Here is a 26,846-nt window from a genome sequence, read left to right as displayed (position 1 = left end):
ACAAAGAAATATGTGCCTCACGTGGGCCGAGATGAGAATTGTAAAGAATCATGTGTGTCAGTTTTGCAAATTTTCAGTTCTATTCTTTCAATACTGGGTGGTCACAGACTAATTTTGTTTTTTCCTTCCACAATTAACATTCTGGAATCAATGATTTCCCTTCACACAGTCTTGTGTTGCCCCTAAGTAGTTGAATAACAGTTATCTTTATTAATTTGATCAGTGCAGATAGAACACATGCACAATGTGACATGAGATTTATGTTAGAATTGGCTCATGCATGAGCCTCTCTATAAATTTTAATTCAATGGGGTATATGTACTGTCGATTGTACGTGATCAATTCCATGGCAGCCTGGCTTAAGTAGCAATCAAACTGTTTGTAATACAGTATCTGATATTGGTGACGGTGGAGTGTCATTGTTCTAACGCTGTCTTACAACACTATTAATAAACAAGGCAGATATCAACATTATGATAGGATTATTAGTAAAAATGAAACGGATGAGATGTTTAACAACTATGTGTTTTTCTTTAGTATTCCCGCTTCATTGTGCTGGTGCTGCCTACAACCTACAGAACATTTTAGACTCCTTTTTGTAACTGCTTCATTAGAAGTGAGAGAATGTATGATGATGAGGTGAACAGATTTATTGTTATTTGTTGCTTTTGTTGAAGTTTTTCTCAATTCAAACAGACAATGTTCTGCATTATACTAGCAAAGGTTTTTCTGGAAATTAAGGCTAAAATGAATATAAATATGACAACAACAAAAAACAACTGTCTTCTGTGCTATCTATATTCCCCTACAGTAGGTCAATAGTCTATAATGCGTCTGATGGAGCCGACCCTGGCACTCCTGCCGCCCCACTCACTGAACCTTTTATACTCTCCTGGTCGAATCAGGTACATCTTGCCTCGATACTGAGGGTGATCATAGAAGAGCCAGTTCCCCGTTCTAACATTGCAAGAGAAGATATTGTGAATGTTGAAGCGGTCCACTAGACTGGGACAGTCGTCCATCAGGTCCATCATCTGGCCACCAAACTCAATCCTCTCATACAAGCACATTTTGAATGACCCAGGCTCCTAGGATGGAAGGGAGTGAAATGATATATTACATCATGTCATCAGATATGTCATAATCAAACAGCAAGTAACCAAATGTTGCTTTAAATCGATTGCACCACTCAAGGTGGCACCATGTTGTAGTAGCTCTGTTGCTTAGGGACAGAGCAGACTGTACTTTTTGAGGAAGCTTAGAGCCTTCAAGATTTACAGCAAGATGCTGCGTATATGAAGACTGTAATATATTCTGCCATCGTCTGTTGGGGTAGCAGCATCAAAAGCTGGGACTTAAAAGACTAAGCAAAATAAAAAACACTAAACTAAACGAAAAAACAAAAACAAAGGCTCTTTCTGCTCTGTGGAACATCAGAATATTATTATTATTATTATTACTATTAGTAGTAGTAGTAGTAGAAGTAGTAGTAGTAGTATTGCTGTTGTTATTATTATTATTATTATTATTATTATTATTATTATTGCTATTATTGTTATTATTACTATTATTATTATTGTAATGCAAAGTTGAATTATTTATAACATCAAGGAAATTACAGAGAATCCTGAACATCTTCTTCATGAGACGGTGAAACAACAAAAGACTGTTTTCCGTCAGAGGCTTCTTTGGATTGCTGTAATACAGACTGCTAGAGGAGATCCATCCTGACAATAGTCATCAGCTTCAACTCTGAAGAAAACTGGACAATGTGAGTCAGGTCACGTTTCTTTGTACAGCAGAATTCAGGCAGTTCAAAGTGCTTTACACCATAAAAACGTCATACAGTAATCAATTTTGGAACAAGCAATAAACCTTAGATTTTGTCAAATGCCATCAACAAAATGATCATCACACATCAAATATATTGATCATTGTTCCAGTTATTGTAAATCAAATGCAACTCAAAACAAATGGGTTTTTAGCCTCGATTTAAAGGAACTCAGTGTTTCGGCTGGTTTGTAATTTTCTGGAAGTTTGTTCCAGATTGCATAGAAGCTGAATGCTGCTTCTCCATGTTTGGTTCTGGTTCTGGGGATGCAGAGTGGACCAGAATCAGACGACCTTAGAGGTTGTCTGAACAACAGCAGATCTCATATTGAAAGGGTGGCTCTTTCCAGGAAGTCTTTTGATGTCAAACAGTTCCGTGGTTTTTAAACTGAAACGTATTTCAAAGCCTATTCTCTGAGCTACAGTGAGTCAGTGGAAGGACTTTAAAACTGGGTGATGTACTCCATCTTCCTAGTATTGGTCAGAATGTGAGCAGCAGTGTTCTGGATCAGCTGCAGCTGTCTGAGTTTTATGCAGTCCTGTGAAATCACTGTTGCAGTAACCAGTGAAACAATAAAAATATTCTTCAGGTGATGGAAGGCCGACTTTGTAAATATATTTATATGTCTATGAAGGTTCATCACTACACCTAGGCTTTGGACCTGATCTCTAATTTCTCACTGTAGTAACTGAAGCTGTGTGCTGACAGGTCCAAAGATAACTTCAGTTTTGGTTCTGTTCAGTTGGAAAAGTTATGGGACATCCGCATATTAATTTTACCTCCATATCAGGTACAAAGTAAACGTTGACTATCAGTATTTGTCTTATGAGAACATTTACGCTTGTTGTTTTTATAGTTTTATCACTTAAGGCTGCATGGTGGAGCATTTGTTAGCAGTGTTACCTCCCAGCAAAAAGCTCTAGAGATTTAAATCTCAGGTTCATCTTTAATCGTTTTTAAATAAATGTTTTTAAACATTTAAGGACAATATTTTCAGAATTATCTGTTTAAGGTGAACTTTAAGGTCAACAGATCTATTTACATCTGCTAAAGTTTTGATTATGTTTTTTCTACTATTCACATCGTAATAAAAAGTCACTTTCTATCCCACCTAGTTTTTGTTTAGGAAAATAGTCACAAACTAAATACTAGTTACTAAATCAGGAAGCTAGTTTCTCACAGTGACACATATATCAGTTGTGAGTGCATCATCATTTTAGCTGGTATCTGGTGTCTGTGCAGCATGTTGTGTTGACTTTGCCCTCAAACAGCAGCTCACCGTGTGGATGTGGCGACAAGAGCCGACAGAGTCGCTGACACCCGTCCAGTGGTGGATGTCAGGATACTCTCCTTTGCTCAGGTAGTACTGGTTCCCAGTGTAGTTGGCTTTTTCATAAATCATGAAGCTGCCACTCTCCACCCTGATGGAGCCGCACCGGCTCAGACTCCTCAGCAGATCTGCACAGTCCTTGGAGCACTCAAAATGGCGCCCAGAAAATTCCCTGTTCTCATAGAAGATAATCTGCATGTGGAGAAAACGGGATGACTCACACCACCCCGCAAAAAAAGAGAGAAAAACTTCAAACAAGTAAAATGCAGGTAATATTGAAGTCCTCTACCTTTTCCATGCTGCTTGCCTCACCTGCCCTGCCTGCACCGAGCCTCATGTGATCTATGCCAGCCTTTGAGGACTACAGCCTGAATGGGAAATGCAGAGTCTGCATGTGGAGTTCATATTGTTCCAGCCAGGAATCACTGGTGTTTGTGTATCCCTGTTGTCCTAATCATATGTTTTGGAATATGCTAAAATAATATGTATATGTATGAAATATGTATTATATTAATTTGTGCCCCCAACTAAGTTACTCAATAACATGTGTTGGGTTGTGGAGCTCATGCTTCAAACTTTTATCACCAGATAATCATAAAGTGCTGCATATGCACAATATCTGCATGTTTATTCTGATTTCCTTTTTTGCACCCTTCTGAATTTCAGAACATCAACCAAAACTTAAACTCCCACAAGGAAACCAAAGTACAAACAAGTGCACTGTTTTGTCCTGCTGCATACATGAAGGCCACAAACAGATGGACAGACATCTTTTTTCCAAGAGAGCAGAAATCATAATTTAATCACTGCTTGGACTTAGATTGGAGCATAGAATATATCTGTTTGCACACTTCATGTTGTTTGATTTAAGTGATCCCTTGTTTCCACAGGTCAAACAGCATCATTACTTGTACAAGTAAATGTAATTTTCAACAGGAACATGTTTCAAACAGAAATTAAGACAGGCACTAAGCAATACAGTGTACATAAATTAGTACAGTGTATATGGAAAGTATTCACAGCGCTTCACTTTTTCTGCATTTTTGTTATGTTACTGCCTTATTCCAAATTGTATTAAATTATTCTTTGCACATATGCACAGTGAGCCTCTCAAATACCCCAAGACTCACTTTGGTCAGCTTCTCTTTCCTGTTGTGGGAAGGGCCACCATCTTTATTTCTGTACCAACTGGCTCTGCTTGATGACCAGCAGCGCTCTCTTCTGAATGGTGGCCACACCACAACACTGAAAGAAGTGTTGTGGTGAAGAATGGCTGGATTCATACTGAGTTTACATTACAGACAGAAAACTTTTTCTCATATTAATAGCCAAATTAACTTTTTCAGAAATATTAAATGTAGAACTGTTTATATTTTCACTATGCTTTGAGTGTAACTCATTCTACAAGTTGTGTTAAAGGATGTGTCTCTGCAAATCTATATTTGGAAGGAGTTCAAAATGTGCTTTGTCTGTTATTCTTAATGATAAGTGATCTTAGGTTGAAGTCCTGTTGGTCAGGATCTCGCTGTAAGATCAGGTAAAGCAAACTCTCCTAAATATATATTTTTATCATAAAGTGGAGTTAAGAACAAGGAAAAGCCTCCATCTTGATTTGGATTTTTCAGTCATCCATCTGTCTCAGTAAAAGGAGTCTGGCAATAAAGTTTTTCTGCTGAAGATACTGAATGTCTACAATAGGTAATGCTTCAGAACATGACATGAGTCAATGCTGGAAGTATTTTATTTATTCCTCTGGTCAGAGTCAGAATATCCAAGCATGTTACATCTTCCTGGAAGAAGTTGACCTTCAAATGAAAAGAGCAAGAGCAAAATTGAATCCACTTGAGCACTGACGCCATTTTCATCAGCGTGTGAAACATGGAAAAGAGCAGGCGTTTTATGAGAACCCTTTCTTAGAGATCCATCAGACGTCTGATGGAGCCAATCCTGGAGTTTGCACCTTTCCATTCACTAAAGCTCTTGTACTGGCCGGGCCTCAAGTAGTAGTGGCGCCCCCTGTAGTTGGGTTGCTCGTACACCAGCCAGTGGCCGTCCAGGATGTTGCAGGAGTTGAAGTTGGCCAGGTGAAAGCGACCCATGAGGTTTGGGCAGTCATCCGTTAACTCCATCATCTCACCATCCATGTCGAAGTGCTGGTACAGCTGCATCCTGAAGCTGCCTCTGTGCTGGAGTAGCATGTCGGATGGAGCCATTAAAAACACATTCATGCTCACATTAAGCCTGGAAACAAATGACCTAGATATATCTGAAGGTTAGAGGTCTTCACTGTTTCTGTAGAGACCATTAGAGCTGTTAATAGAACTGATTTTTTATTCCATTTGAACCCGAAAGGTGGATATTTTTCAGATCATTATGTGTCATCTGCTTCGAATAGTAAACTCATCTGGGTGAAACCTGTAGTGATGAACTGCCTTATTGCTGAAATGTGCTGCACAAATAAACTTTATTTGACTAAAGGTTCCGTCAGATAAAATAATCTGGTACCTCCACTAAGATAGGGATTCTGAAACACGTTAAAATTAACTTGAAAAGGTCAGTTACAATACATCATTATAATTATGATTCATCTTGATTTTTGTTTGTAGATATCAAGCCTGCTCTGGGTGCAGACTGTGGGAGAGATGTTGGGTAAAACAGTCATACAGATCACTGTCCAGCCCTAAAGTTACTGTGGCTTCAACAGTTATGGAAGGAGCTGCTCCTGCATCTGAAGGGAGATACTACTTCATTTAGAAAACAAATTTCTTTCTAGGAAAAAAAAAACTAGATTTGTTCTATTATATATTTTTAAACAAAGTGACCATTTTTACCCACATACATACTTTCTTGCTGTCTAACTAAATATGCCAAAAGTTGTTAAGAATTCTTGAGAAAATTGGATTTCTGGTGAAATTCTAATATTTGTTAATTGTCTATAAAAACAGGAGTAAAATAGCCGGTTGCTCTGATTGGATAGCTGTACTGGCACCACTTTGCATCATCTCAATTGGAGTTGAAAAGGGAAACTTTCTCAATATTCTTCACCGCAGAAAATAAGTAATCATTATAACGTGATGTCAAAGCCAGCCTGTGCTATATAAATCTACAACCTTGCTGGTTTAAAAGACAACTTACAAAGGGGATCATGAGGCATGACCGGACACAGTCATTCATGCCGGTCATGCCCATGTAGTCGGAATACTCTCCCGTTCTCATGAAGTACTGGTTCCCCATGAAACCCGGTCGGTCGTAGATCATGAACATGCCGCTCTCCACGCGTATGGAGCGGCAGTGGTCAAACATTGAGTGCAGGTCAGCACAGTCGTTCATGCACTCATAGTGATGGCCTCCAAAGTTTCTGTCCTCATAGAAGATGATCTGATGGAGCAGAAGGAATCATCCTGTCAGTATAATCACAGCATGTCGAAAAGTGAGACTTCAAACTGAACACAGACCTTTCCCATGATGGCTACTGTCCAAACCCAAACAAATATCTTTTTATACCATGAAGTGTCCAACTTTATATCCATGGGGAAGGATGTTCAGCTGCATGTTATGATTCAAAGCAGACCTGCTGTCAGCAGACTACAGGAGTCTTTCTGCTCCTGTATGCAGCAGAAAGCAGCTTCTAGCAACAGCCACAGCATGGACATGCACTGGAACAGTCACTGCAGATTGTTTACACAGCCTGTGTTTGCTTTGAATGCATTGTCTCCATCACAAGTTAAAAAAGAACTGTGGAAGGAATTCACAAAGCACCTTCTCCTTTTTTTGTTGTTGTTTTGCTCAAGTTTTTTGCTTGGATTTGGCTGGATTTATGTATCATTAAATACATGCCGGTGCAGTCCCAGCCACCAAGTCCAGCAGGTTGGTGCAGCTACTTTTTTCACCGGGTCCTGGTTATTCTAGTTTCAGCCACAAACATTAAGGATGTAGAAGTGAAAAAAAAAAAATTATAATTTGCAGAGAATTCCAGGTACTGAGCTGACAAGGCATTCCTTAGAACTTTAAAAACATCTGGCTGGAGGAATGTTGTTGGAACAGTTTCCAGAAATCAATAATTGATGATTCTGAGACATTTAAAAGACGCTCTCTCAGTGATTCTTTGGAAGAGGGATAAAACATGTCCTCTGGATAAAGTACAGCATTTGAATAAAATATACACAAAAAATAAAATAAAGTATGTTTTCATGGTGTTTGCTGAATATTTTTTTTATTTTAAACTGTAGTAGGTGAATGTAAAAGCCCTTGTCCTGAAGTATTAGTAGTACATTATAGTAGTTTAAAACAATTAAAGGAATACTAAAATAATGTATTATGACAACTAAATATAAGTGTTCAAATAAATAATTATAAAAGTATCAATAAATTGAACTAAAAATAATTTTTACATATTTTCCAACTCAATTGAAATAGTGTCCAAGGTTGTTGTCAAGACTCAGACGTACAAAATTTTTAAAAAATCAGGCATATTGGGGGGCACCATAAACTCTGAGGACCCCATGACCTCTTCCTGTTTCTCCCTTTGCTAGGAGGGCTAGGCAGCTCTGCTGAGTTTATGTTATTTTTTTTAGCTTTTTCTTTCTTTTTATTCCCAAGTTGTTTGTCACAACCATATTGTGTGAAGATCATAACTGACAATTTACAAAATTTTGATGAAATTTCTGACATAAATACTTCATTTTGTATATTGTAAAGATTCCATGGACCTGATGAGCTACAATATGGCCTCCTTTAGAATAACCATATAAATTGAGGTAATTTGGCATTTTGTCAACTACGTCAGAGGTTTTAACTGACAGTGTGAGTCTTTCAGTGTTAGTGTTGACAAATCTCACTTAAGTTTTCAGTTAATTCATTTTAATGTATTTTACATAAATGGCATTACTTCACATGTATCAAGTATTTCTTTTTACTCAGTAGTTTGTCACCACCTTCAGTTCTGCGTCAACTCCGTCAGATGGACTTTATGTTGTGTTTTGCTTTAAATAATTTTTTTTTATTCCTGAGAAGCATTTGTCTGTGAAACTGAGTAGAAATATTGCTAATAGGGTCATTAAAAAACTAATTTTATATTTATTTTTATCAGATGGTGTCGATAAAGTTCTGGGTCAAGTCCATTAAAAATTTTATTTAAAAAAAAAAAAATCAAATGGGAACCTGCACCTTGGTATCTTTACATTTCCAAAACATTATTTGTCATATTTGAATACATAAGCTTGAGAAATAATTATATTATTTTTTTTTTGGAAAATTTGAACCCATTTTATCCCTTATCTTGAATCATTGACTTTTATAACTGAAGTTATTAAAAGATTGTAAAACTGTAAAATTTGATCTATACAAATATGCAACTGATGTAAGTTAAATAATGTTAATACAAAATAAACACTAGCAACAATATCCTTTTAATTTTGACAGCAAATGAAAAAGTGATCTTTGATCTCCATGCTGGCTGTGGATGGTCTCCTGTGTTTTCTTGTGTATCTGCATTTTTACCTGAAACATTTACAGTTGAGACCAAAGCAGTCATATATCTTTTGATTAACTTTTGATCCGTTCAAAAACTTCTCTAGATTTCATAGCAGTATAGGAAAGCAATCCTTTAGAGGAATTCCTAACAGAACGTATCAGCACAAGCCTCTTGTTGTGCAGGTATGAAGACTTCTCAGAATTACAGTAAATCAAACATGTTTAGGGAAACAGAACTTTGTTGCGTTGTGATCAAAATAAATGCTGGAAGTACACAAAATTCCTCTTAGTCACACATTTAGTAAATCAGATAATATTGAGACATTTATTCACCATCGACAAGAAAATCATTTACAGCAGCTCATTTTATTAATTTTTTTCTAACAGCATCCAGCAGCTTCGTCAGGTCAGCTCTTGGCGCATTCTGTTGTTCATATCAGTAACTGAAAGGATTAAAACTCTGTGATCCTGCGGAAAGAGCCGGTGGTGGCGCAGGTGGCCCCCCAGTCATTGAACTTGCGATACTCGCCAGGACTCATGAAGTACTGCCGGCCACGGAAGCTTGGGTGTTCGTAGAGGGTCCAGTAGCCGTCCAAGACTTTGCAGGAGTAGATGTCTCGGCTGCGGAAGTGCTCCTGCACCGACTCGCAGTCCTCGCTGAACTCCATCATCTGACCTTGGAAGTTGGGCCGCTCGTAGATACGGATGCAGTAGGGCCCCTCGCCGGTCTGCAGGTGGAAGATAGAAAATGAAAGGAGCCTTCTGGGTCATGCTTAGTCATCAGCCAATGTTTATCTATCAGTTACCTATCCAGCTAAATACACATTGGTTTGAAATGTTGGAAGAATAAATAATATTGTTTTTGCTTTTTAAATTCAATAGGTGAAAACAGGAAAAACAACCTATTTTGACTCTTAACAGCATGAAAACATTCATCCGATTGAGCTCTCAAAGTAACCTCACATAGGAGAAGGTACGGCAGGAGCGGATGGTGTCGTTGTAGCCCATCCAGCGCTGCTTGTCAGGGTACTCTCCTCTGGTCAGGACGTACTGGTAGCCGGTGTAGTTGGGCTTCTCGTAGAGCACCCAGCAGCCACTCTCCACCTTGATGGAGTTGCAGCGGGTAAAGTGTGGGTTCATGTCAGGGCAGTCAGAATCACACTCATATGAGCGGCCCTGAAAGTTCCGGTCCTCGTAGAATATAATCTGAGTCCAACAAGAGGAATGGGAAGAAGAAATATTCAGCTCCAATGTCCTGAATATCTGTTTTTTCCATATTCAGTTTTCTTTCATTCTACACTCAAAACACCAAATTACTTCTTCTATGTGACATAGATCTACGGCAAACAGGAAAAAACAAGAAATGAATGGGAAGCTCTTACCTTACTGCTCATCCTGAAAAGAGTGCTGGAGCTGGTCACCAGCTGAATATGGTGGTCTCACAAAGCAGGAGCAGAGCCCTGATATATAAACCTCAGATCCCGCTTTAGCTGTTTTTTTCAGTGAGCTGGGATTTAACAAGCTGGTACCACTGCCAAAAATCTTGATCCTGGCCATAGAACCAAAATCCCTGAATCATCAGGACAAAAGTCCTAGCAGGCGAATTACTGACCATCTCTGCCCTCTTTATTGATATCAACATCAGGAACACATTTTATCCACCCATTCAACACAGAGGAGTTTAATCTTTGTTGGGGAACATGCCAGAGGTCAACAGTAACTGTGCAGCTGGTGGAGTCCAACAGAAAATGTGACTTTGGTGACATGATATCAGATTTATACAACTCTGTTTGTTCATTGCTCTACATAGAATAAGTTTAAACATGTTATGTTAACCTTCCATTGGACCACACGGTAGATGTAAGTTTGGCTCCAATATATTTTACAAGTACAGACATTTTTCTTGTTGATTAACACTGAATCTGACTAAACAGCTTTGGGGAAAGACAAAATGTTGACGTCATGGCTTCGTATGCTTCTTATAGACTAAAATATCAAAGCTAAATGCACGTCAAAGATCCTAATTCTTTTAGGGTTTGTCCTCTCATTGAACAAATCTAAAATTAGAGTGTTTGACCATAAACACTTTTTACATATGATGAAATAATTGGGGGAAATTTGCAAGAACAACTGAAATTTAAAGTATGAAGTGGTAGCATGATGTTGTGGAGGGACTGGTGCTCTTCATATAGTAGACGGGGTCATGAGAAAACAACGGTATGGAGAAAACAAGATCTAAAGACATTAGCCAAGATGTTAAAACTTGGATGGAAACTGATGACGCCAAATATTTATCTGCATTAGTTACATTCTGGCTTAAGGACAAGAAAGTAAATGTTTCTTAGTGACCATAAAACCTTAAACATAGTCCCATAGAAAAAAATGTGAGCAAAGCTGAACATGTGTGTGTAAGTGAAGTGGTTCTACATGTCTGACTCAGTTACATCAGTTCAGTGCTGTTGGGAGGAATGGGCCAGAATTACAGAAAACCATTGTGAGGAACATTCAACCAAAGTCACACAGCTGGATGGCAGCTTCAGTCCTGCAAAGACTCTTGTGAACCCTCATAGTGCTCAGCTGCTTCCTGATGACAACCACTGCTTTCCTGTGGGGTAGAAAGCAGAAAGGACTGTTTACACCAGCAGAGGGCAGCAGAGGACTGAACTGTGATGTACTCACGCTGAGAAAGGACTCGGGCAAAGACGGAGATGAGGATGGTGGAGGAACGGGTCTCTTTGGGGCTCTCGCTTTTGCCTGCTCAGACAGCCATCTTCTCAGCTTCTGATCTGCAAGATTTAAAAAGAGATTTTGTAACAAATTTATTAGGTCAGTTAGAGAATATAAAATCAACATAAAGTTCTCATGAACGGAAGTCTTTTTTTCTTGTTTCTCTAATATCCAAGGGAAGTTGTAATAATTGTTTTACTACTGACAGATTTTGAAAATGTATTTTTCTTGATCTACTCTGTATTACTGTTCCTAAGAAAAGTCATCCTGCCAAGCAGTAAAGGCTCTCAGTAATCAGAAGCATCTATTTGTTTCTCACTGTTATTTTCCATTGTGCAGCTGAGATCATAAAGCTTGGATGGGTTTGGTGCACCAGCAACAGCGGTGCAGTTATCAGTGCAGACGAGTGTCAAGCAAAATCTAATCAAGAATATGAAGTAGCTCCAGAAGAAGTGGTGGGCTATGAATACTTTTACAAGGAGCTGTATTAAAGCTACAGTATGTAACTTTTAAAAAATATATGGTAATGTCATGGCATTACCATGTCATGACATTAATGTCATTACATTATACTATGAGACAGATAATCTGTGAAAGATAGATCTCCTCCACCTCTTAGAGCCGTCAATGCTAAGTGTGCTAATGGCGGAGAAGCGACTCACCGTTAGAGGAAAAGCTTTTATCTGCCATCATCAGTGATAATGCAAACTAGCTTTATAATTCACAACAGACTCTGCTGACAGGCAGAATCTGTAGTAGCAGAGTACAAGTTGGTGAGAGGGAGTGCGGTGCGCACACGAACATGATTGACAATGCTAAGACCCGCCTCCTGCTCTGATTGGTTGTTTCTAGATAGCACTGGGAGAAAACAGAGCTGCTCAGTTTTTTTCATACATTATCTGATTCATACTCTCCTGCCACGATATAGTGACAAATATTTTTTTTAACAAAAAAAACATTTTCATATGACCCAACTTTAATATAACCCATTGTCACAGGTTAACTATTCTTAATATTAAATTGAAACTAGCTTGTTTAAAGTTAGAATATTCTACAAGCATGTTTAAGCCAGCTTGTGTCGTTGACCTCTGCTTTATATTTTGAAGGCAATAGAGATTCACAAGACCGTTGCAACAAATCCCTTTAACTTCAATCAAATATTTATAAACTAGCCAACAAACTAATAGAATCAATAAGTTAATACATGAAATAAAATGAGTTATAACATTCAGACTTACTGTGTCTCTTGGCGTGTTGTACAGCCTTGTAAGATCTGAGCATGGCAAATGGATGGTAGGACAGAGTGAGGGGGCATACAATTGACCCCTGTGGTTCAAATGAAAAAATAAGGACCAAGGATAAAGTTTTTTTACTAAAGGAAAAATAAAGCTTTCCAATTTACACTTCTTGCAGTTTGCAGACTGTATAAATGTTTTAGTAACATCAGTGTGAATGTAAAAATGATCCAGAACATATTTAGTACCTTTGACTGATGGCTGGGTAAAGAAACAACTGGCTTACATCTGTACAGAGCCAGGATTTTCTCCACTGGCAGTCTGCTCTGAAACACACACAGTCCTCTCAACATGAACTATGACCTTTTGCTGCTGTTCTCAAACATTTATTTCTACTGTTTGTTTCTTTGCTGCCTGCCAGCTTCACTGCACACTGCTGTGAATTCATGTTCTACTGCTGATGAAATTTATTATAGACCGATGATGGCAGATACGAAATTCATATCAACAGTAACTGAAGGCAAACCTAAAAAGTTAGAACTCAAACATGAATTCTTATTCAGCACTGTCCCAACAAAACAGTCTGTGAAAAGTCCCAAAGATCCAATTCAGCAAACTGTTTGGTTCTACCGTTTAATTTTTAATTCCCGATGCTTCGTTTCCTGTCACTGGTTTGATCTCTTACTTGCTTATACTGCGGTATGTTTGCAGCTTCTAGATATGATACAGTTCACAATATATACCTCTATGTGTCACTACTGCAATGAACCTTACTAAAGCAATAGGCATTCTCTCTAAGCAATCAACTGGCTTTATGGCCAGCAGCTGAAGGCTGAAGGCATATAAATAAAATGTATTCATATGTAAAAGCTATGTACTAATACCAAGCTCACCGCTAAGGTCCTAACATTTTCATGTGCAAGCTAATCATCAAGCCCCACTTTGCAACTTTTTACGATCGGTAAGTAGAAGAAAAGGGTCATTTACATCTTTTTAAGTCTGTAGAAGATTATTTCAATTTTCAAGCAGATGTTCACATCAATTACCCTGATGGGTCATTTTGTTAAGTTAATAAATTCTGTACTTGTCAGATGGGAGTTCATTTGATGTTTATTCAAAGTAGGATGTAAGGTGCTAATATATTTTGGCTAAGAAAAAGTTTGAATTATACAAACTTACTTACCATAATAATTCCAGCGAAACATGAGAGGATCATTGCTTCTCGCTGTAAGCGATTCGGATGCTGAGGACTTCCTAAGCTGCAAATGGCTCCACTATGGTGGGAAGGAAAGGAGATGTTGTGTTTAAAAACTCAAACATATTCAGAGGCGACTTTTGCCTGAATTCTCCCGTCTCCACCAATAACAGCCAGAGATCACCATTTTAAAAATGTTAATATTGTATTGTTTTATTAGTAAAATATTTCCTTCATTTAATTTTACTCTCTCAATAATAAATATGAATAGTTCATGTAACAACTAAAAGAAATCATGAATGAAAGAAGCAGAAAGAAGTATGAACTTATATCTCCTCCTCATTCACATTAAAAGAAAATCAGCTCTTCAGCTCAGAAGCTTATTTATTACAGACATTAAGTTACTCATCCTATCACTCATTCATATCACAAATGTTTTGTCAATCCGTTCTACATTAGCAGTCCATGGACCGTAAATGTAGTTTTGAGAATTTTAATCTAGAGATTGTAATATTGTCTTAGACTTTTAAAACATGTAGTTACCAAAAGAATATTTGTTTTCTTGGTGCAATAAACATGATTAGATTTTTATGTTAATATGTCCCCCCATCCACACCACTCTGAGTGGAGAGCCATGTTAGGGATGTCCAAAACCATTACGAAATATGTTGGGAGACAAAATGAAAGTAATGTGCAAAAACCTGATCAGAAATTTATAAGAAGGGTTTGATTGCTGCAATTGCAATAAATATAATTTCATTTATTGTTGAGTGTAGCATGTGCTTAATATGGTATTATTTATATTTTTTATTACACCCAGTTGCCCATCAGTATCTTTTAGTAAGATACTGTAGCTCTTGGTCAGATCTTCATGTTAGCATACTGTTAGGCCACCAGCCTTTTTCTCTAACTGCTGGGGGAAAAAGGTCAGGGAAAATAATTTATTCAAAAATAAATTATTTTGAATTTATCCCTGAATTTTAGTTCATGTATTTTCTTTATTTTAAAGTAAACTATCTGAGTTTTACTAGCCTGCCTCCTCCAGTTCTCTACTTGATGACGTGTTCCTTTTGCGTTCTTTTACAGTCTTCTGAGTACGGAAGAAAATTAGGGCCACCGAGAAAAAAAAAAAAGAATTCTGAGATTAAAGTCAGAATTCTTTTTTCCGGTGGCCCTAATCCTCTTCCGTATCTGAGAGATACCTGTCTCTTTTCTGGTTTTTATTCAACCGGAAACCTCCTGGTTGAATGAAAACAGTTTCAATACTAATTTGCTGTTGAGATGAGAAGTTTTGGTCTTAACTGAACATGACTCATGTTTGATGGGAATTGGAACATCGAGTGTTGGGATCAGAAGTACTGTAGAATCACGAGTGGAGTGATGGGTTATCAGGCAGTTGCTAGAGCATGTGACAGTCAGCCGGTGACAACAGGAGGTGACAAACACCAGACACAGCTTGCTTTGCAGATGATGGGAAGGAAACAAGCATTGAGGGAATCAGCCATGTGATGAAGGTGGAAGTTGCCCAACAAACACTCCATAAAATGAGTGCTGTCATATTGTATGTCATGCTCTGCCTTAACAAAACTTGTGACTTGTTAGGGAGACTTTACTACACTTGAGTCATTACTGTCTCAATGACTAGCATTATCCAAACTATTGTTTCATTGCCTCTTGTGTAAGCTACCGCTAACACCAGAGCATAGATGGCTAATTTCAGAGTTTTGCCATAACTGCGAGAAATTAGAGGGGTGGCTGTTCCTTGATCAGCAATTAATCTTGGTTCTATATCACTCAAAATGATAAACATTATGAAACCGTGAAGTGGGAAGAGGACAGATCTTGTCGACTTATCTCCTGATATCACAGTGTAAAAAACCTAATCCTACCCCTTAACCCTTGCAGTGGGTATATTTATGAAAATATAATCTATGATGACACTTCTAAACAAACTAAAGTTCATGGTTATGTTCCCTCAGACACTGACGATGAAAATATTGTGTAAGTGTTGTATTAGACGTTTTTGTTCTGGTACGTACATTATGTCTGCATCAAGCACATGTCGACTGTCTCTGCTCAACCACAAGGCATCAAGATCATACTGAACCTGTAACAATACATATACTGTAGATACCAGTGTGGTTCATCATGGAGAATGTCCTTCAGTGGAGTAGCACTGAGAATTATTACCAAGTCATCAAGCACCATTGTGCGTCCCCTCCCACTCGGATCAAATGAGTTCTCCAGGATCTTCTGACCAACATAATTACTTCTGTTTGGATGGCAGAAAAACATTCACCTGTTGCCATTTTTAATGTTCCTGAAACAATATGGAGTTTTGCGATCAACTTACATGAGTAATTGAACGTCTCTCTTCAGTCGCTTTGTCTCCATTTTCAGAGTGAAATGTTTATGCATCAGTCCTGCAGACACAGTGAAATGAAAACTATTTTTAAGCAAAGTGAGTGATTATAATTCCCTGATATTAAGATGATGGAGCATTTTAAAGGAAGAATGTCCTGGGTTTACATACCAGATTGGACCTTTCTTTGTTGAGTTTGCTTGTTCTCCCTGTTGGTGTGTGTAGGTTTTGTCTGAATCCTCCCCCAGCCCAGAAACACAGGATGGGGATAGGCTGACTGTATAAATTGCCCTGAAGTGTGAGGGCATGTGAATCTTTGGTTGTCTTGTTTGTCCAATGTGTTGGTCCTATGATGGGAGCTAAATGAATTCATAGACCACTGAAGAATGGCTTCACCCCCATAAACCCTTGGAAGGAATAAGTGGGTATAGAGAAGGATCGACCAAAGCCCTCCCCTGCACTCATTCACATGGGCTCAAAAATTTCAGTGTTTGCTTTGTAAGAGTTAGAACCATAAACAGCTTAGAAAAGATTCATTGTAATTACATGGTGATTCAAGCCCAATGGGTTTTATAAGCATAAACTGTACTTCGCTGAAAGCACCCATCGTTACAAGAAAGCAAAAGGAGATTTTCAGTTCTAAATTTTAAATATACTGTAGAACATTTTTGCTATCTTGACTGAAACCAAGCCCCTTGTACTACACTTTGCTTCGTCCAGAGGGCCCAGGTTCTCAGCTACTGAGAAACAATTGCTTCCTGGAGGTCTGGACTCCGTTGAAGTTTCAAATTTCACTCAGTTGCTAACATTCAACAGTGACATATGTAATGCACCAATTACATACTGTAAAGTTTGTCAGAAGTTGCCTGGAGATTAAACAACCATCCTTCACTGTGCAGAGAGAAGTGCCGAGCAGAACAAAGCGGCTGTTAATTTATTATTCTGAAGCGTGGCCAATGTAGACTGAATGGCTTCCTGTCTTTGTGTTCCATGTGTCATTTTGTTTTACTACACAACATTTATAGTTAGTTTTATTTAATTGAATGTGTGGACTTACTGGGTTGTTACCAACATCTGGTGAGAATTCCAGGTAAATGGTACAACTATAATATTTCCTGAAAGAAATAGTGATGTGTTCAAAATGGAAGAGGAATAGGGACAAAGACACAAACATCTTTTGCAATTTAGTGCTTATTTTACCTGCAATAATAGTAAACATATAGACCGAATCAGAGACTGCCAGGATCTAACTGGTGCTGAGGCTCAAAGATAAAATGTTGTAATTGCTGTCAGAGGAAATTCTACAAAGCTAAAAAGACACTTTATAACTGAAATATTTACAACAAAAATAAACTGCAACATTTCTAGCCACTGCTCATTAAATATGAGCAAGAAAAGTGAAAGGGTATGAATACTTCCTGAAGGCAAATGGAGTTCTGAGTTTAACAGGTAGGAGACTTGATCTCAGACAGACAGAATTACCAAAAACAGCAACTAACTCAAGTTTAAGTTTTCTGATAAACACGTTTAATAATAATTTAAAAAAATCATACAAACTTCAACAGATCTAAAATGTTAAAATTTATACTCACAACACAAGCTGATGGAGCAGAAAGTGGAGCTTGGAGATCTTCACTTGACATGCTCACACAGCAAATCCTAAAAATGGTTGGCTACACTGAGACTTTATCCTGTGCAGCTGAACATCACAGGGAGTATCAGGTTATCAGCTTCCACTCAATTATTTACAGCTGGCCTCCCATCAGGAGCAAACAGCTGTTACATCCCCAATGACAACAACGTAAAAAATCTAAAAAGTCTTAACACTACAAATTTGAACACATGCCGAGTTAAAACAACAAACGTTCTGAGAACATTTTGAAAAGCTGCAGGAAACTAGAACATTGGATTTATCACAAGGAAAAAGTATTTGTTGTTGTTTGTCCACAGCCCACCCCACTGGTTTCTGCTACTGCTTCGTCTTCTTGTTCTTGTTCTTCTTCTTCCGGTCTTTAAACACCGGAGAACTCAGGAATGTGGTGTCTGTAAAATCATCTCCACGCCTAAGTTTCCTGTTGGGGGAGGGAAAAAAACACAGAAATTCAGCACTGCTTTCCATTTTCTCTCTCTTTCTTTTTTTAAAGACAAAGACAAGTCTGGATGATCTGACCAATGATAGCACTAGTTCTAGTAATTGCGACGTCGGTTGTTGAAACCTACATAGAGGGCTCACTAGTAACCCGGATAAATGCCACTCACTCTACTCTACGTCTTAGAGAACAGAGAACATAAGCAACCAATAGAGAAATCTGAAACTGGAGTCACAACATGTTTGGCACAGACAAAAAAACTGTTCCTCTAAAACAGAGGAGACAGTACTCTGTAAAAACACCAAGTCTTACCAAATAATTTTGAATAAGTTTCTAGTGCAAATATCTTGGTACACTTGAAATAAGACAAAGCTAACATGTCTTATTTCAAGCTTGATTTTTTTCATAGATTATATATCTCACACCATCCTATCACAAGTCATTTTTTTAGTTAGATGTATTAGCTCGCTTAATTAAATAATTCCTTAAAATTGATGAAGTAGTAGTTGCACTAGAAGATATTTTACTTGTAAGATATTTTTCCTAGAAGTGAAATAATCTGCCAATGGAATAAACCCACCAGTGTTCCCAGTGGCAGGGAATGCTGGTGGGTTTTTGCAGCCACTGCTCTCAGCTCCTAAGGTCTTTTAGTCATTTTATTGTTTGAAGACTTTGCTTTTGTTATCTGATGGCTTATTAATTCAGACTTATTCAGTAAACTACCCAACACCCCTCTTTGTTTTGTTTGGATGAAGTTCATCAGTCTACCTGCTGACATGTCTCCGGCAACTATTTGACCTGCTCTCTGAAGCTTATGCTATCCTCCATTGTCCTGTGTTTAGTCCATCATCCAACGACAGCACTGCTCCAGTACAGAGCTTTTTAAGATCTGCTCCATCTGCCTGGGTCACCACCATCAGCTGTGCTGCTACACCATGATATTTTCAACCTGCCCTCTCAGAAATGCACTCATCGTGGCTCTCGTCGGATCTTCTGCTGTGACGAACCAACTCCATTAAATCTACCTGGTCTACTGTGTGTCGTCCACCGAGGAACACCGGTCACCACGCTGAGCACAGTGTGTTGGCCTGCCTGGCTCCGTCTGCTAACCCAGCTGTCAATCAGGGCCAGCCCAATGCTTAAACAAACTAAACGGCTGCTTAGGGCCCCAGGGCCAGAAGCGGGTCCCCTTTGTGGGTCTGATTTTTTTAAAGTAAAGATTACTTTATGTGACTATATTAACAAAAACACCAAATTTCAGTGTGAAGTTGTGATTTTTTTTTTTACAATAATATATATTTGAGTATGTAGAAATCATTGTTCATATGGGCAATAAAAGAAATTGCTCTTGGGGGCCCCCAGGTGGCCTCGGAAGCTTCACAGCTTCCTTGATAACTCCTCCACTTTTCCCTCTTATCTCAGGTCTGGAGTCTGGGTGTCATGGTGGCTTTTTAAATCTTATTTTGTAGTTAATTTTACTATGCATTTCAGTTTTGTGTGTTTTAATGTCAAATTATGTAAGGTGACCTTGAATGTCAAGAAAGGTGACTACAAATAAAATTTATTATCATCATTTATTATTATTGCTTCATCATCAATATTAAGGAATTATTGACTTTAAAAACTGCTTTACCTTGCTGAAAAGTTCTGTAAGTTAGATAAAGGTTGAGATGCAAAGAAGACAGCTTCCACTTGATGTGTTAGCTTTAGTGCACATTATGCTGGGCGAGCGGCGAGAATTTTTACGTTTGTAAGTTATAAAAGTGTTGCATATGCATCATCAGCGGTGCATCGATTGTAGTTTTCTGGCTAATCACATATTCATGTAAACAGTCTCCCAAACTCCACATTCATATAATGAGAACTATACAATAAAATACATATAGTTTATAAATCAAAGTAGAAAAAAAATACACACATTTTCCTGCCTACATACTCATAAACAACCTCCAAATTTATAAAAATATTCTTGCACTTTTATATGAAAACATGGTGTGATCAAAGAAGATTCTGCATGGGGCGTTCTACAGTTCTGTCCTAACTGTCCTGCAGTGACTCTGTAACTGTTTTGCCTTTGTGTAAATGAACTTAATGGATCAGGAGCTAACTTATTGATACAAATAAAACCTAATTTTAGAAAACAAATTACAAAAACGTTCAAAATTCATCAAGTTAAAATTGATTAAATCAGGGTCAATTTATCAGCCGGCTGATTTATCAGTGCACTCCTAACTACCATGGTTTAGTGCTCAGTTGTGAGAACGGTCCAGTCAAAGTCCTGACATAAAGCCAACTGGAATTTGCAGCGAGACCTGGCCAAAGAAGTCTCTAGATCTGGGTTGAAGGGGCAATACAGAATATGTAGAAGGTTTAACCAGACCTGTGGTCCCCTGAAGCAAAAGTCAGAAACATAGACGGACCTTTGAGTAACCAGCGTCATTGTAGCACTGGTCACATAGCCTGCATTGCTCTCTGAGTTCCTTTCAGTGCGTCCCGACGTTCTCACCTGTTCAGTGGTGGCTCCTTATAGCTGACCCCACAGTTCCTTCTCCTGCTTCTTCCTTTGTTTTCATCATATGGGTCTGGAAAGGTGTTGGTAACCGATGTTAGAGCTCTTCCTGCTGCAATGCACAGCAAAACATTAGCTGAAAGCTAAACCAAAGTCAGACTAGGTTAAATTTTGTGTTTATAGTCTTCCCCTGTTTGGGGTGAGTCTACCCAGAGTTCATAGGTAAACTCTGATACGGACAGAACGTCCATTGACAGTAGAGGGGGACACCAACCTGGTGAGGCTCTAGCTGACCCCTCAGTCACCGCCAGCCTGCATGATGGGCTCCTGTTTGGAGAGCTGCGTATAGAATTGGACTCTGGGTCCACAGTATTGAGCTCTCCAAGCAGCCATGGTGGCTGCACATCCATTAGCAGAAAGCCGACATCCAGATGAGCCGTCTCATCATTAGCAAAGGATGTCTTTGTGTTATTGACAGAAATACTCTTGCTTTTGTCCTGAGATGTCGGTCTGTGGATGACAAACGTTTCCCTTAGGTTCCTGGTTTCGGCTGCTGTATGCAGCTTTGTCTTCCTTTGTGGTTTTGCAGCATTCCTGCCTTTGGAGACTTTAAGATCAGGCGGATTTTCACCAATGTCATAATGATCATGGCTGAGGAGCATCTGAGAATCCTCTTCACCTCCCTTCCTGACCTCCAGACTGTAAGGGCTGCAGAGAAGAAGCTGATCACTGCAGACAGGATGCAGACCAGATTCATCTTCAGATAAAACCTTTTTGCTGCTTTTGCTTGTTTTTCTCTTTTGCCTGGAGTCGTAACCATCAGCACATTTCTCCAGTGATGACGTCATCCTGTTCCTGGAGCCTCCTGCTTTGTCTAGTCTGGATTTTTTACGTGTGGGGTTCTCTGAACGATCACATTCATCTGCTGGCAGGACTTCCATGTTATGCTCTGATGTTTCCACCAGAGGGCGCTTTGAAGCGCTGCGGGTTGCTGTTTGCTGAACTGCATGGAAATGTCCAGAACTCTGAGCCAGATCCTTCAACAGCTCCTCAGCTGAACAGTGTGGTTCTCCAGGAAACATCATGTCACTGTCCAGACCCAGGGAGTTACTGTTCCTAGAAACAGAGATGACAAAAGTTCCTCTGCATCTCGGTCTGGTCTGCGTTTTCCTCCTGGATACAGGAGGGTGATTCTCCTCTGACCCAAGACCTGCCACTTCCACTGGATGGAATACGTATTCCTGTGGTGGGGGTGGCTCTGTGTTTTCTGCTTCCTCTTCATCGTGGACCTTCTCCGGTATGGACTGTTGGCTCTCGTCATCATGAGACAGACAGACTGACGGGGTCTTTTGAATGACCATAGAGCGCCTCCTTACTTTAGTTCTGGACCGTCTGTAGGTGATTTTAGAACCTTCTTCAGGTTCACTGCCTCCAGCCTTCAACAAGCTAACTTTAGAGTTGGATAAATAATCATCCAAATCCTGTGAGACAGTGTCACAGCAGTCGGTATCACTCTTGGATGTCTTCTGATGACTGACAAGCTTGGGGATGCGAGATGTTTTCATATTGTTGGCGCGTTTTTTGGGTAACTGTACCTCAAGAACTCCTGAGTCTTTATCTTCTGGTTTATTTTTTTGAGTAGAAATTGCCACAGGTTCCTTATTTGGTCTGTGGTTGAAACCATTCTGGACATCTGGACTGCGACCCACCTGTTGACTCTTTGTGCCTTTCGTCTCACAGGAAGGACCTTTCTTCTTGGCTTTGGTTTCCACGGTGACAATTTCAACTGCGTTACTCAACGTAATCTCCATCGACGAATTGAGAAGCACTGTATTGTCAGCTTTTGCTAACTGAGGCTCAGTTTCTGAGGCAGACACACTTGGAGCGTTTATGTCACTGGAAAGGGATGTCGTGGAGTTTTCATGCGTTTGATTGTTCTGAGGACAGAGGACAGAGTTTATTTCAGAGCTGGACTGGGACAAGGCTCTGGACAGGCGCTCCACTTCACTCCTCAGGCTGCTGCGTGGAGGACAACACGATCCTGTCTGAGTGGGTTGAACACGTTGACTCAAACGCTTTTCCTCAGCGTTTTCTGGGAAAAGACATTCATTAATAGAGGCAGCACATATTTGAAACACTGCACTGAATGATGCCAAATTACCCACCATGAAAAATATCAGAGGGGTTGCTGCATCTGGTTAGGACACTTAAAACATCCAGATGAGGGTTTCCTTCAGGCAGACCTAGTGTTGCTTCCAAGTTTTTGTTGTGGCAGAAAGGATTCTTTAACATTTCAGGCCTACTGTGTGTATAAAATAGAAATACAGAAATACAACCGTCAGATATCATTTACGTCCACTGAAACTACAACGCCTACAAGGACACAACAAAAGCAAAAGCAGGAACTTCTGACCGCGCTGCTGCATCGTTCTCTTTGTTTTTATCTGTTGGGTAGTGGCAGCCCTCTGACAGCCTTGGAGAATCCTGAGGGAAAACACATTTTTCAGCTCCAGCAGTTCAGATGCATCAACATATTTGTCTTTATTGAGGTTTTGTTGATTAGAAGTCGAGGTTTGAGTCCCACTGCAGGGGAAATAAATAGACTCCTCATTGATATTTTACCTTATATGGTACTGAATATATTGAGACCAAACATTTGACCCAAATCATACAGCTTAAAAGATAATTATCACTGATAATGGCCAGATGTATGTAAACTTACATACATCTGGCCATTACTTAAAATTACAAAAGATCTTTAAAAAAAAAAAAGTTCAAACACGGAAGTTAAATTCCTGTCTGACTTCCCTTCAGACAGGAAGAAGAAAATGTGTATGTGTAATTTTATTCAGTGTATGTAAACTTGTGTTTTCAACTATATCTACATGTTACATAATCAGCCAATAGTGAAAAATGACAGGGATTTTTTGTGCTTTTCCATACTGGAGGTTTTTCCTAAGTAGTTCTAGACTATAAAATGAGTTCATTCTCACTACAAAAAACTTAAAAACGTTTAACTTTTTTTACTTAAACTTTTTACCATGACTTTAGAAAATAACAAAGAGGAAAAAGCATGGTCGGGTGAAGCTTTGGAAGCCAGGCCAATCCATTCTGAGCATTTAGAAGCAACTTCAAGTTCCTAAGATTTATCTATGGGCTTTGAGATGTCTTTAGTCAGTGCCTCATCAGACTTTGTCTTCATTAATCTCAATTATTTTCCTGCATTTACATTGAGGTTAACAGACAATTGTGGAATAAATGCTAGTAAAAGAAAAGAAGGGCTGAGTCTGAGAGTTGGAATAAATCATAATAGTCACAACTTCAGTGTAAAAAGCAAAAAAAGAAAAAAAACCCTTGCATGTCATATACATCATGATTCAGTCAAAATCATATGTCATCTGATGAAAGTCACATTTAAGCAAGAAAAACATAATCTTATGGTAAAAATAGAATCTGATAGGTGACTCTATACTGTATGTTTTACCTTATCAGAGACAAGTTCTGCCATCATGTCCAGCTGCTGCAGAGTGTTATTATGGAGATTTTTCACGATGAGCATCTGTAGGAGCAGAACAACAACAAGTAGTGAACCAGCTAATGGTCAAACTAAACTCCACGTCAGCTGATACATCACACTCACCAGTTTCCTTTGGTTGTGTTTCTTGGTGGCCAGCTGGAAGCAGAGATCCTTGACTTGTTTTTGCAGGAGCACCACCTCCATCTCAAGCTGCCTGCTCTTCTCCTTTTGGGCCTGCAGAGCTAGAGCCAGGGCCTTGTTGTTGGTCTTCAGGGAGACCTTGAAGAAGGAGGAGGTGTCTGGTGTGGAAGAAATACGATGTTAACACTGCTCAGAGTCTGTGACGGCCGCAACACAAATGAGATGGAGAATAACCCAATTCAATTCAATTTCAATTTATTGATCGCAAAAAGAAATTAAATAAATAAACCCACTGATAATTTTGTTTTTGATCTGTGAAGCCACAGCTGATGTCTGCTTCGACGGTGTCATCGTTTTCCTGGGAGGCACCATCAGACTGATGGATTAGAAAAAGAAAAATCAAAGGTCCAACTCGAAATCTATGAAGCCAGAAACCTGATGGAAGGCAGAAGCTTTAGCTTTTTTATCCGTAATGAAACAAAAAGATACAAGACATGTTAAAACCACCAGACTAATTTTTCTTCTCTTATGTCTCCATTTAGCATTTAATATTCAGCACTAAATGCTTTTTTATGCACATTTTGAAGTATCGCGTTAAAACAACTGTCAAAGATAAACCCAGAAGCACAAATGCCAACGTTTTAACCAGGAAAGGTCCCTAAATGAACACTCCACCATGGCTACTCACGAATTAGCTAGCAGGTAGTTTCTGTCCTAACGTTGTCCAGCCTTACCGTCTATTAAAGTCCTCGAGTTGGAGGGCTTATCTTCTAAAAAAAAAAAAGAAAAACCATAGAAGGGAACGACACAAGTTACTGTATTCAAGAATGTATCAGCTTTACACGCCTGTAATTCAAGACTGAAAACTTTTTTCAAAAACAAACAAAAAATCCGCCGAGCTGGTGAGCATGCGCACTAACGTGAACTTCTTCGTCATCTTCTTCTTGCAGACAAGAAGATAATTTTAAAATCTAAAAATATTTAGATTTTAATATTTATTTTCCCCAACCTCTCCTAATGAGACCATTAAAAAAATGAAATAATTTTCTTTTTCCTTCATTACTATTTAACTGAGCAACTACATTATTCCCTATTCAAACTTCCATATTCAATAAACTTATTTGATTCACATATATCCAAGTAATAAAAATATGTTCCATCGTTTTGTAGTATTACACCAATTATATAAATCAAGATGCTTCTTCATTTTAAAAATAGCGCCATTCAAAAAACTATGATCTGTTTTTATTCATTTTAATTATCTCCTCCCTTCTGTTTATTCCTCTGATTCTTATTACATCATCTGAAACCTTTGTAAATGTCTTCCATTTATTTCATTATCCCACTTTACTTTCCATAACTTACTTTCCCCCCACCTCCCCAAACTATACTTTTACATTCAGACTTTTATAACTTTAGTGGCAACTACTTGCACTAACGTGAACAACCTGCGAAACAATATATACTGCTCAAAAAAATAAAGGGAACACTTTAAGTGTTAAACACCTGTTTAAGTGTTCCCTTTATTTTTTTGAGCAGTATATATATATATATATATATATATATATATATATATATATATATATATATATATATATATATATATATATATGGGCCTAGAGCAATAGAGGCCCAGATATACCACACCAGACAAGACCCAAGGTGTAGGTTGTGCAAGGAGGCCCCTGAGACAGTCCAGCACATAACAGCAGGGTGCAAGATACTGGCAGGGAAAGCGTACATGGAACGACATAACCAAGTTGCAGGCATAGTGTACAGAAACATCTGTGCAGAATATGGACTGGAAACCCCGGGATCAAAGTGGGAAACACCCCCAAAGGTGGCGGAGAACGCCAGAGCTAAGATCCTGTGGGACTTCCAGATCCAGACAGACAAAATGGTAATGGCGAACCAACCAGACATTGTCGTAGTGGATAAACAACAGAGGAAAGCCGTTGTGATAGATGTAGCAATACCAAGCGACTGCAACATCAGGAAAAAGGAGCACGAGAAACTAGAGAAATACCAGGGCCTCAGGGAGGAACTGGAGAGGGCCTGGAAGGTGAAGACCACAGTGGTGCCTGTGGTCATCGGGGCCCTCGGGGCAGTCACCCCCAAACTGGACCAATGGCTACAACAGATCCCAGGAACAACATCAGACATCTCAGTCCAGAAATGTGCAGTCCTTGGCACAGCCAAGATACTGCGCAGAACCCTCAAGCTCCCAGGCCTCTGGTAGAGGACCCGAGCTCAGAGGATAAGAACCACCCGCGGTGGGTGAGAAGGGAATTTTTTTTTTTATATATATAGTAATGTTTCTGATAAATCACTGAATACTTTTTTGAGTGAACTGAGTAGTGCACAGTTTTAGGGTTCGATTGATGTCTCTGAATGCAGCTGAAGCTGTCTGTTTTCGGGCTATCGTCTGATGACGCTC

At 39.0% G+C, this 26,846-nt stretch overlaps 3 protein-coding genes across 4 annotated transcripts; all 3 read right to left on the bottom strand.

Annotated features, from left to right (window-relative positions):
• Positions 1–635: 635 nt before the first annotated feature.
• LOC102229087 (gamma-crystallin M2-like) lies at positions 636–3,474 on the bottom strand. The gene is made up of 3 exons (XM_005805308.2): positions 3,451–3,474; positions 3,111–3,353; positions 636–1,088 (listed from the first exon to the last, which is right to left on the bottom strand). Exons 1-3 carry the CDS (start codon positions 3,457–3,459, stop codon positions 816–818), a joined length of 525 nt encoding a protein of 174 aa, XP_005805365.1. The 5' UTR covers positions 3,460–3,474; the 3' UTR covers positions 636–815.
• Positions 3,475–4,917: 1,443 nt separating this feature from the next.
• LOC102220872 (gamma-crystallin B-like) lies at positions 4,918–6,700 on the bottom strand. The gene is made up of 3 exons (XM_023337351.1): positions 6,617–6,700; positions 6,297–6,539; positions 4,918–5,347 (listed from the first exon to the last, which is right to left on the bottom strand). Exons 1-3 carry the CDS (start codon positions 6,689–6,691, stop codon positions 5,075–5,077), a joined length of 591 nt encoding a protein of 196 aa, XP_023193119.1. The 5' UTR covers positions 6,692–6,700; the 3' UTR covers positions 4,918–5,074.
• Positions 6,701–8,944: 2,244 nt separating this feature from the next.
• Positions 8,945–18,126, bottom strand: LOC102220609 (gamma-crystallin M2-like). 2 transcript variants are annotated; one of them, XM_023337628.1, is made up of 11 exons: positions 16,324–18,126; positions 16,144–16,213; positions 15,981–16,062; positions 15,830–15,897; positions 13,779–13,869; positions 12,844–12,921; positions 12,599–12,686; positions 11,313–11,419; positions 10,016–11,238; positions 9,597–9,839; positions 8,945–9,361 (listed from the first exon to the last, which is right to left on the bottom strand). In XM_023337628.1, the coding sequence occupies exons 9-11, from the start codon at positions 10,025–10,027 to the stop codon at positions 9,086–9,088; spliced, it is 531 nt and encodes a 176-aa protein (XP_023193396.1). In that variant the 5' UTR covers positions 10,028–11,238; positions 11,313–11,419; positions 12,599–12,686; positions 12,844–12,921; positions 13,779–13,869; positions 15,830–15,897; positions 15,981–16,062; positions 16,144–16,213; positions 16,324–18,126; the 3' UTR covers positions 8,945–9,085. The 2 variants fall into 2 exon arrangements, with proteins under 2 accessions (XP_023193396.1, XP_005805336.1); XM_005805279.2 differs by lacking the exons at positions 12,599–12,686; positions 12,844–12,921; positions 13,779–13,869; ... (2 more) ...; positions 16,144–16,213; positions 16,324–18,126 and adding an exon at positions 12,023–12,137.
• Between the last annotated feature and the right edge of the window lie 8,720 nt (positions 18,127–26,846).

Source organism: Xiphophorus maculatus, chromosome 7, assembly GCF_002775205.1.
Source record: "Xiphophorus maculatus strain JP 163 A chromosome 7, X_maculatus-5.0-male, whole genome shotgun sequence".
Taxonomy (NCBI): domain Eukaryota; kingdom Metazoa; phylum Chordata; class Actinopteri; order Cyprinodontiformes; family Poeciliidae; genus Xiphophorus; species Xiphophorus maculatus.
The sequence above is the reverse complement of the archived record's forward strand: the minus strand, read 5'-3'. Positions and strand labels throughout refer to the sequence as shown.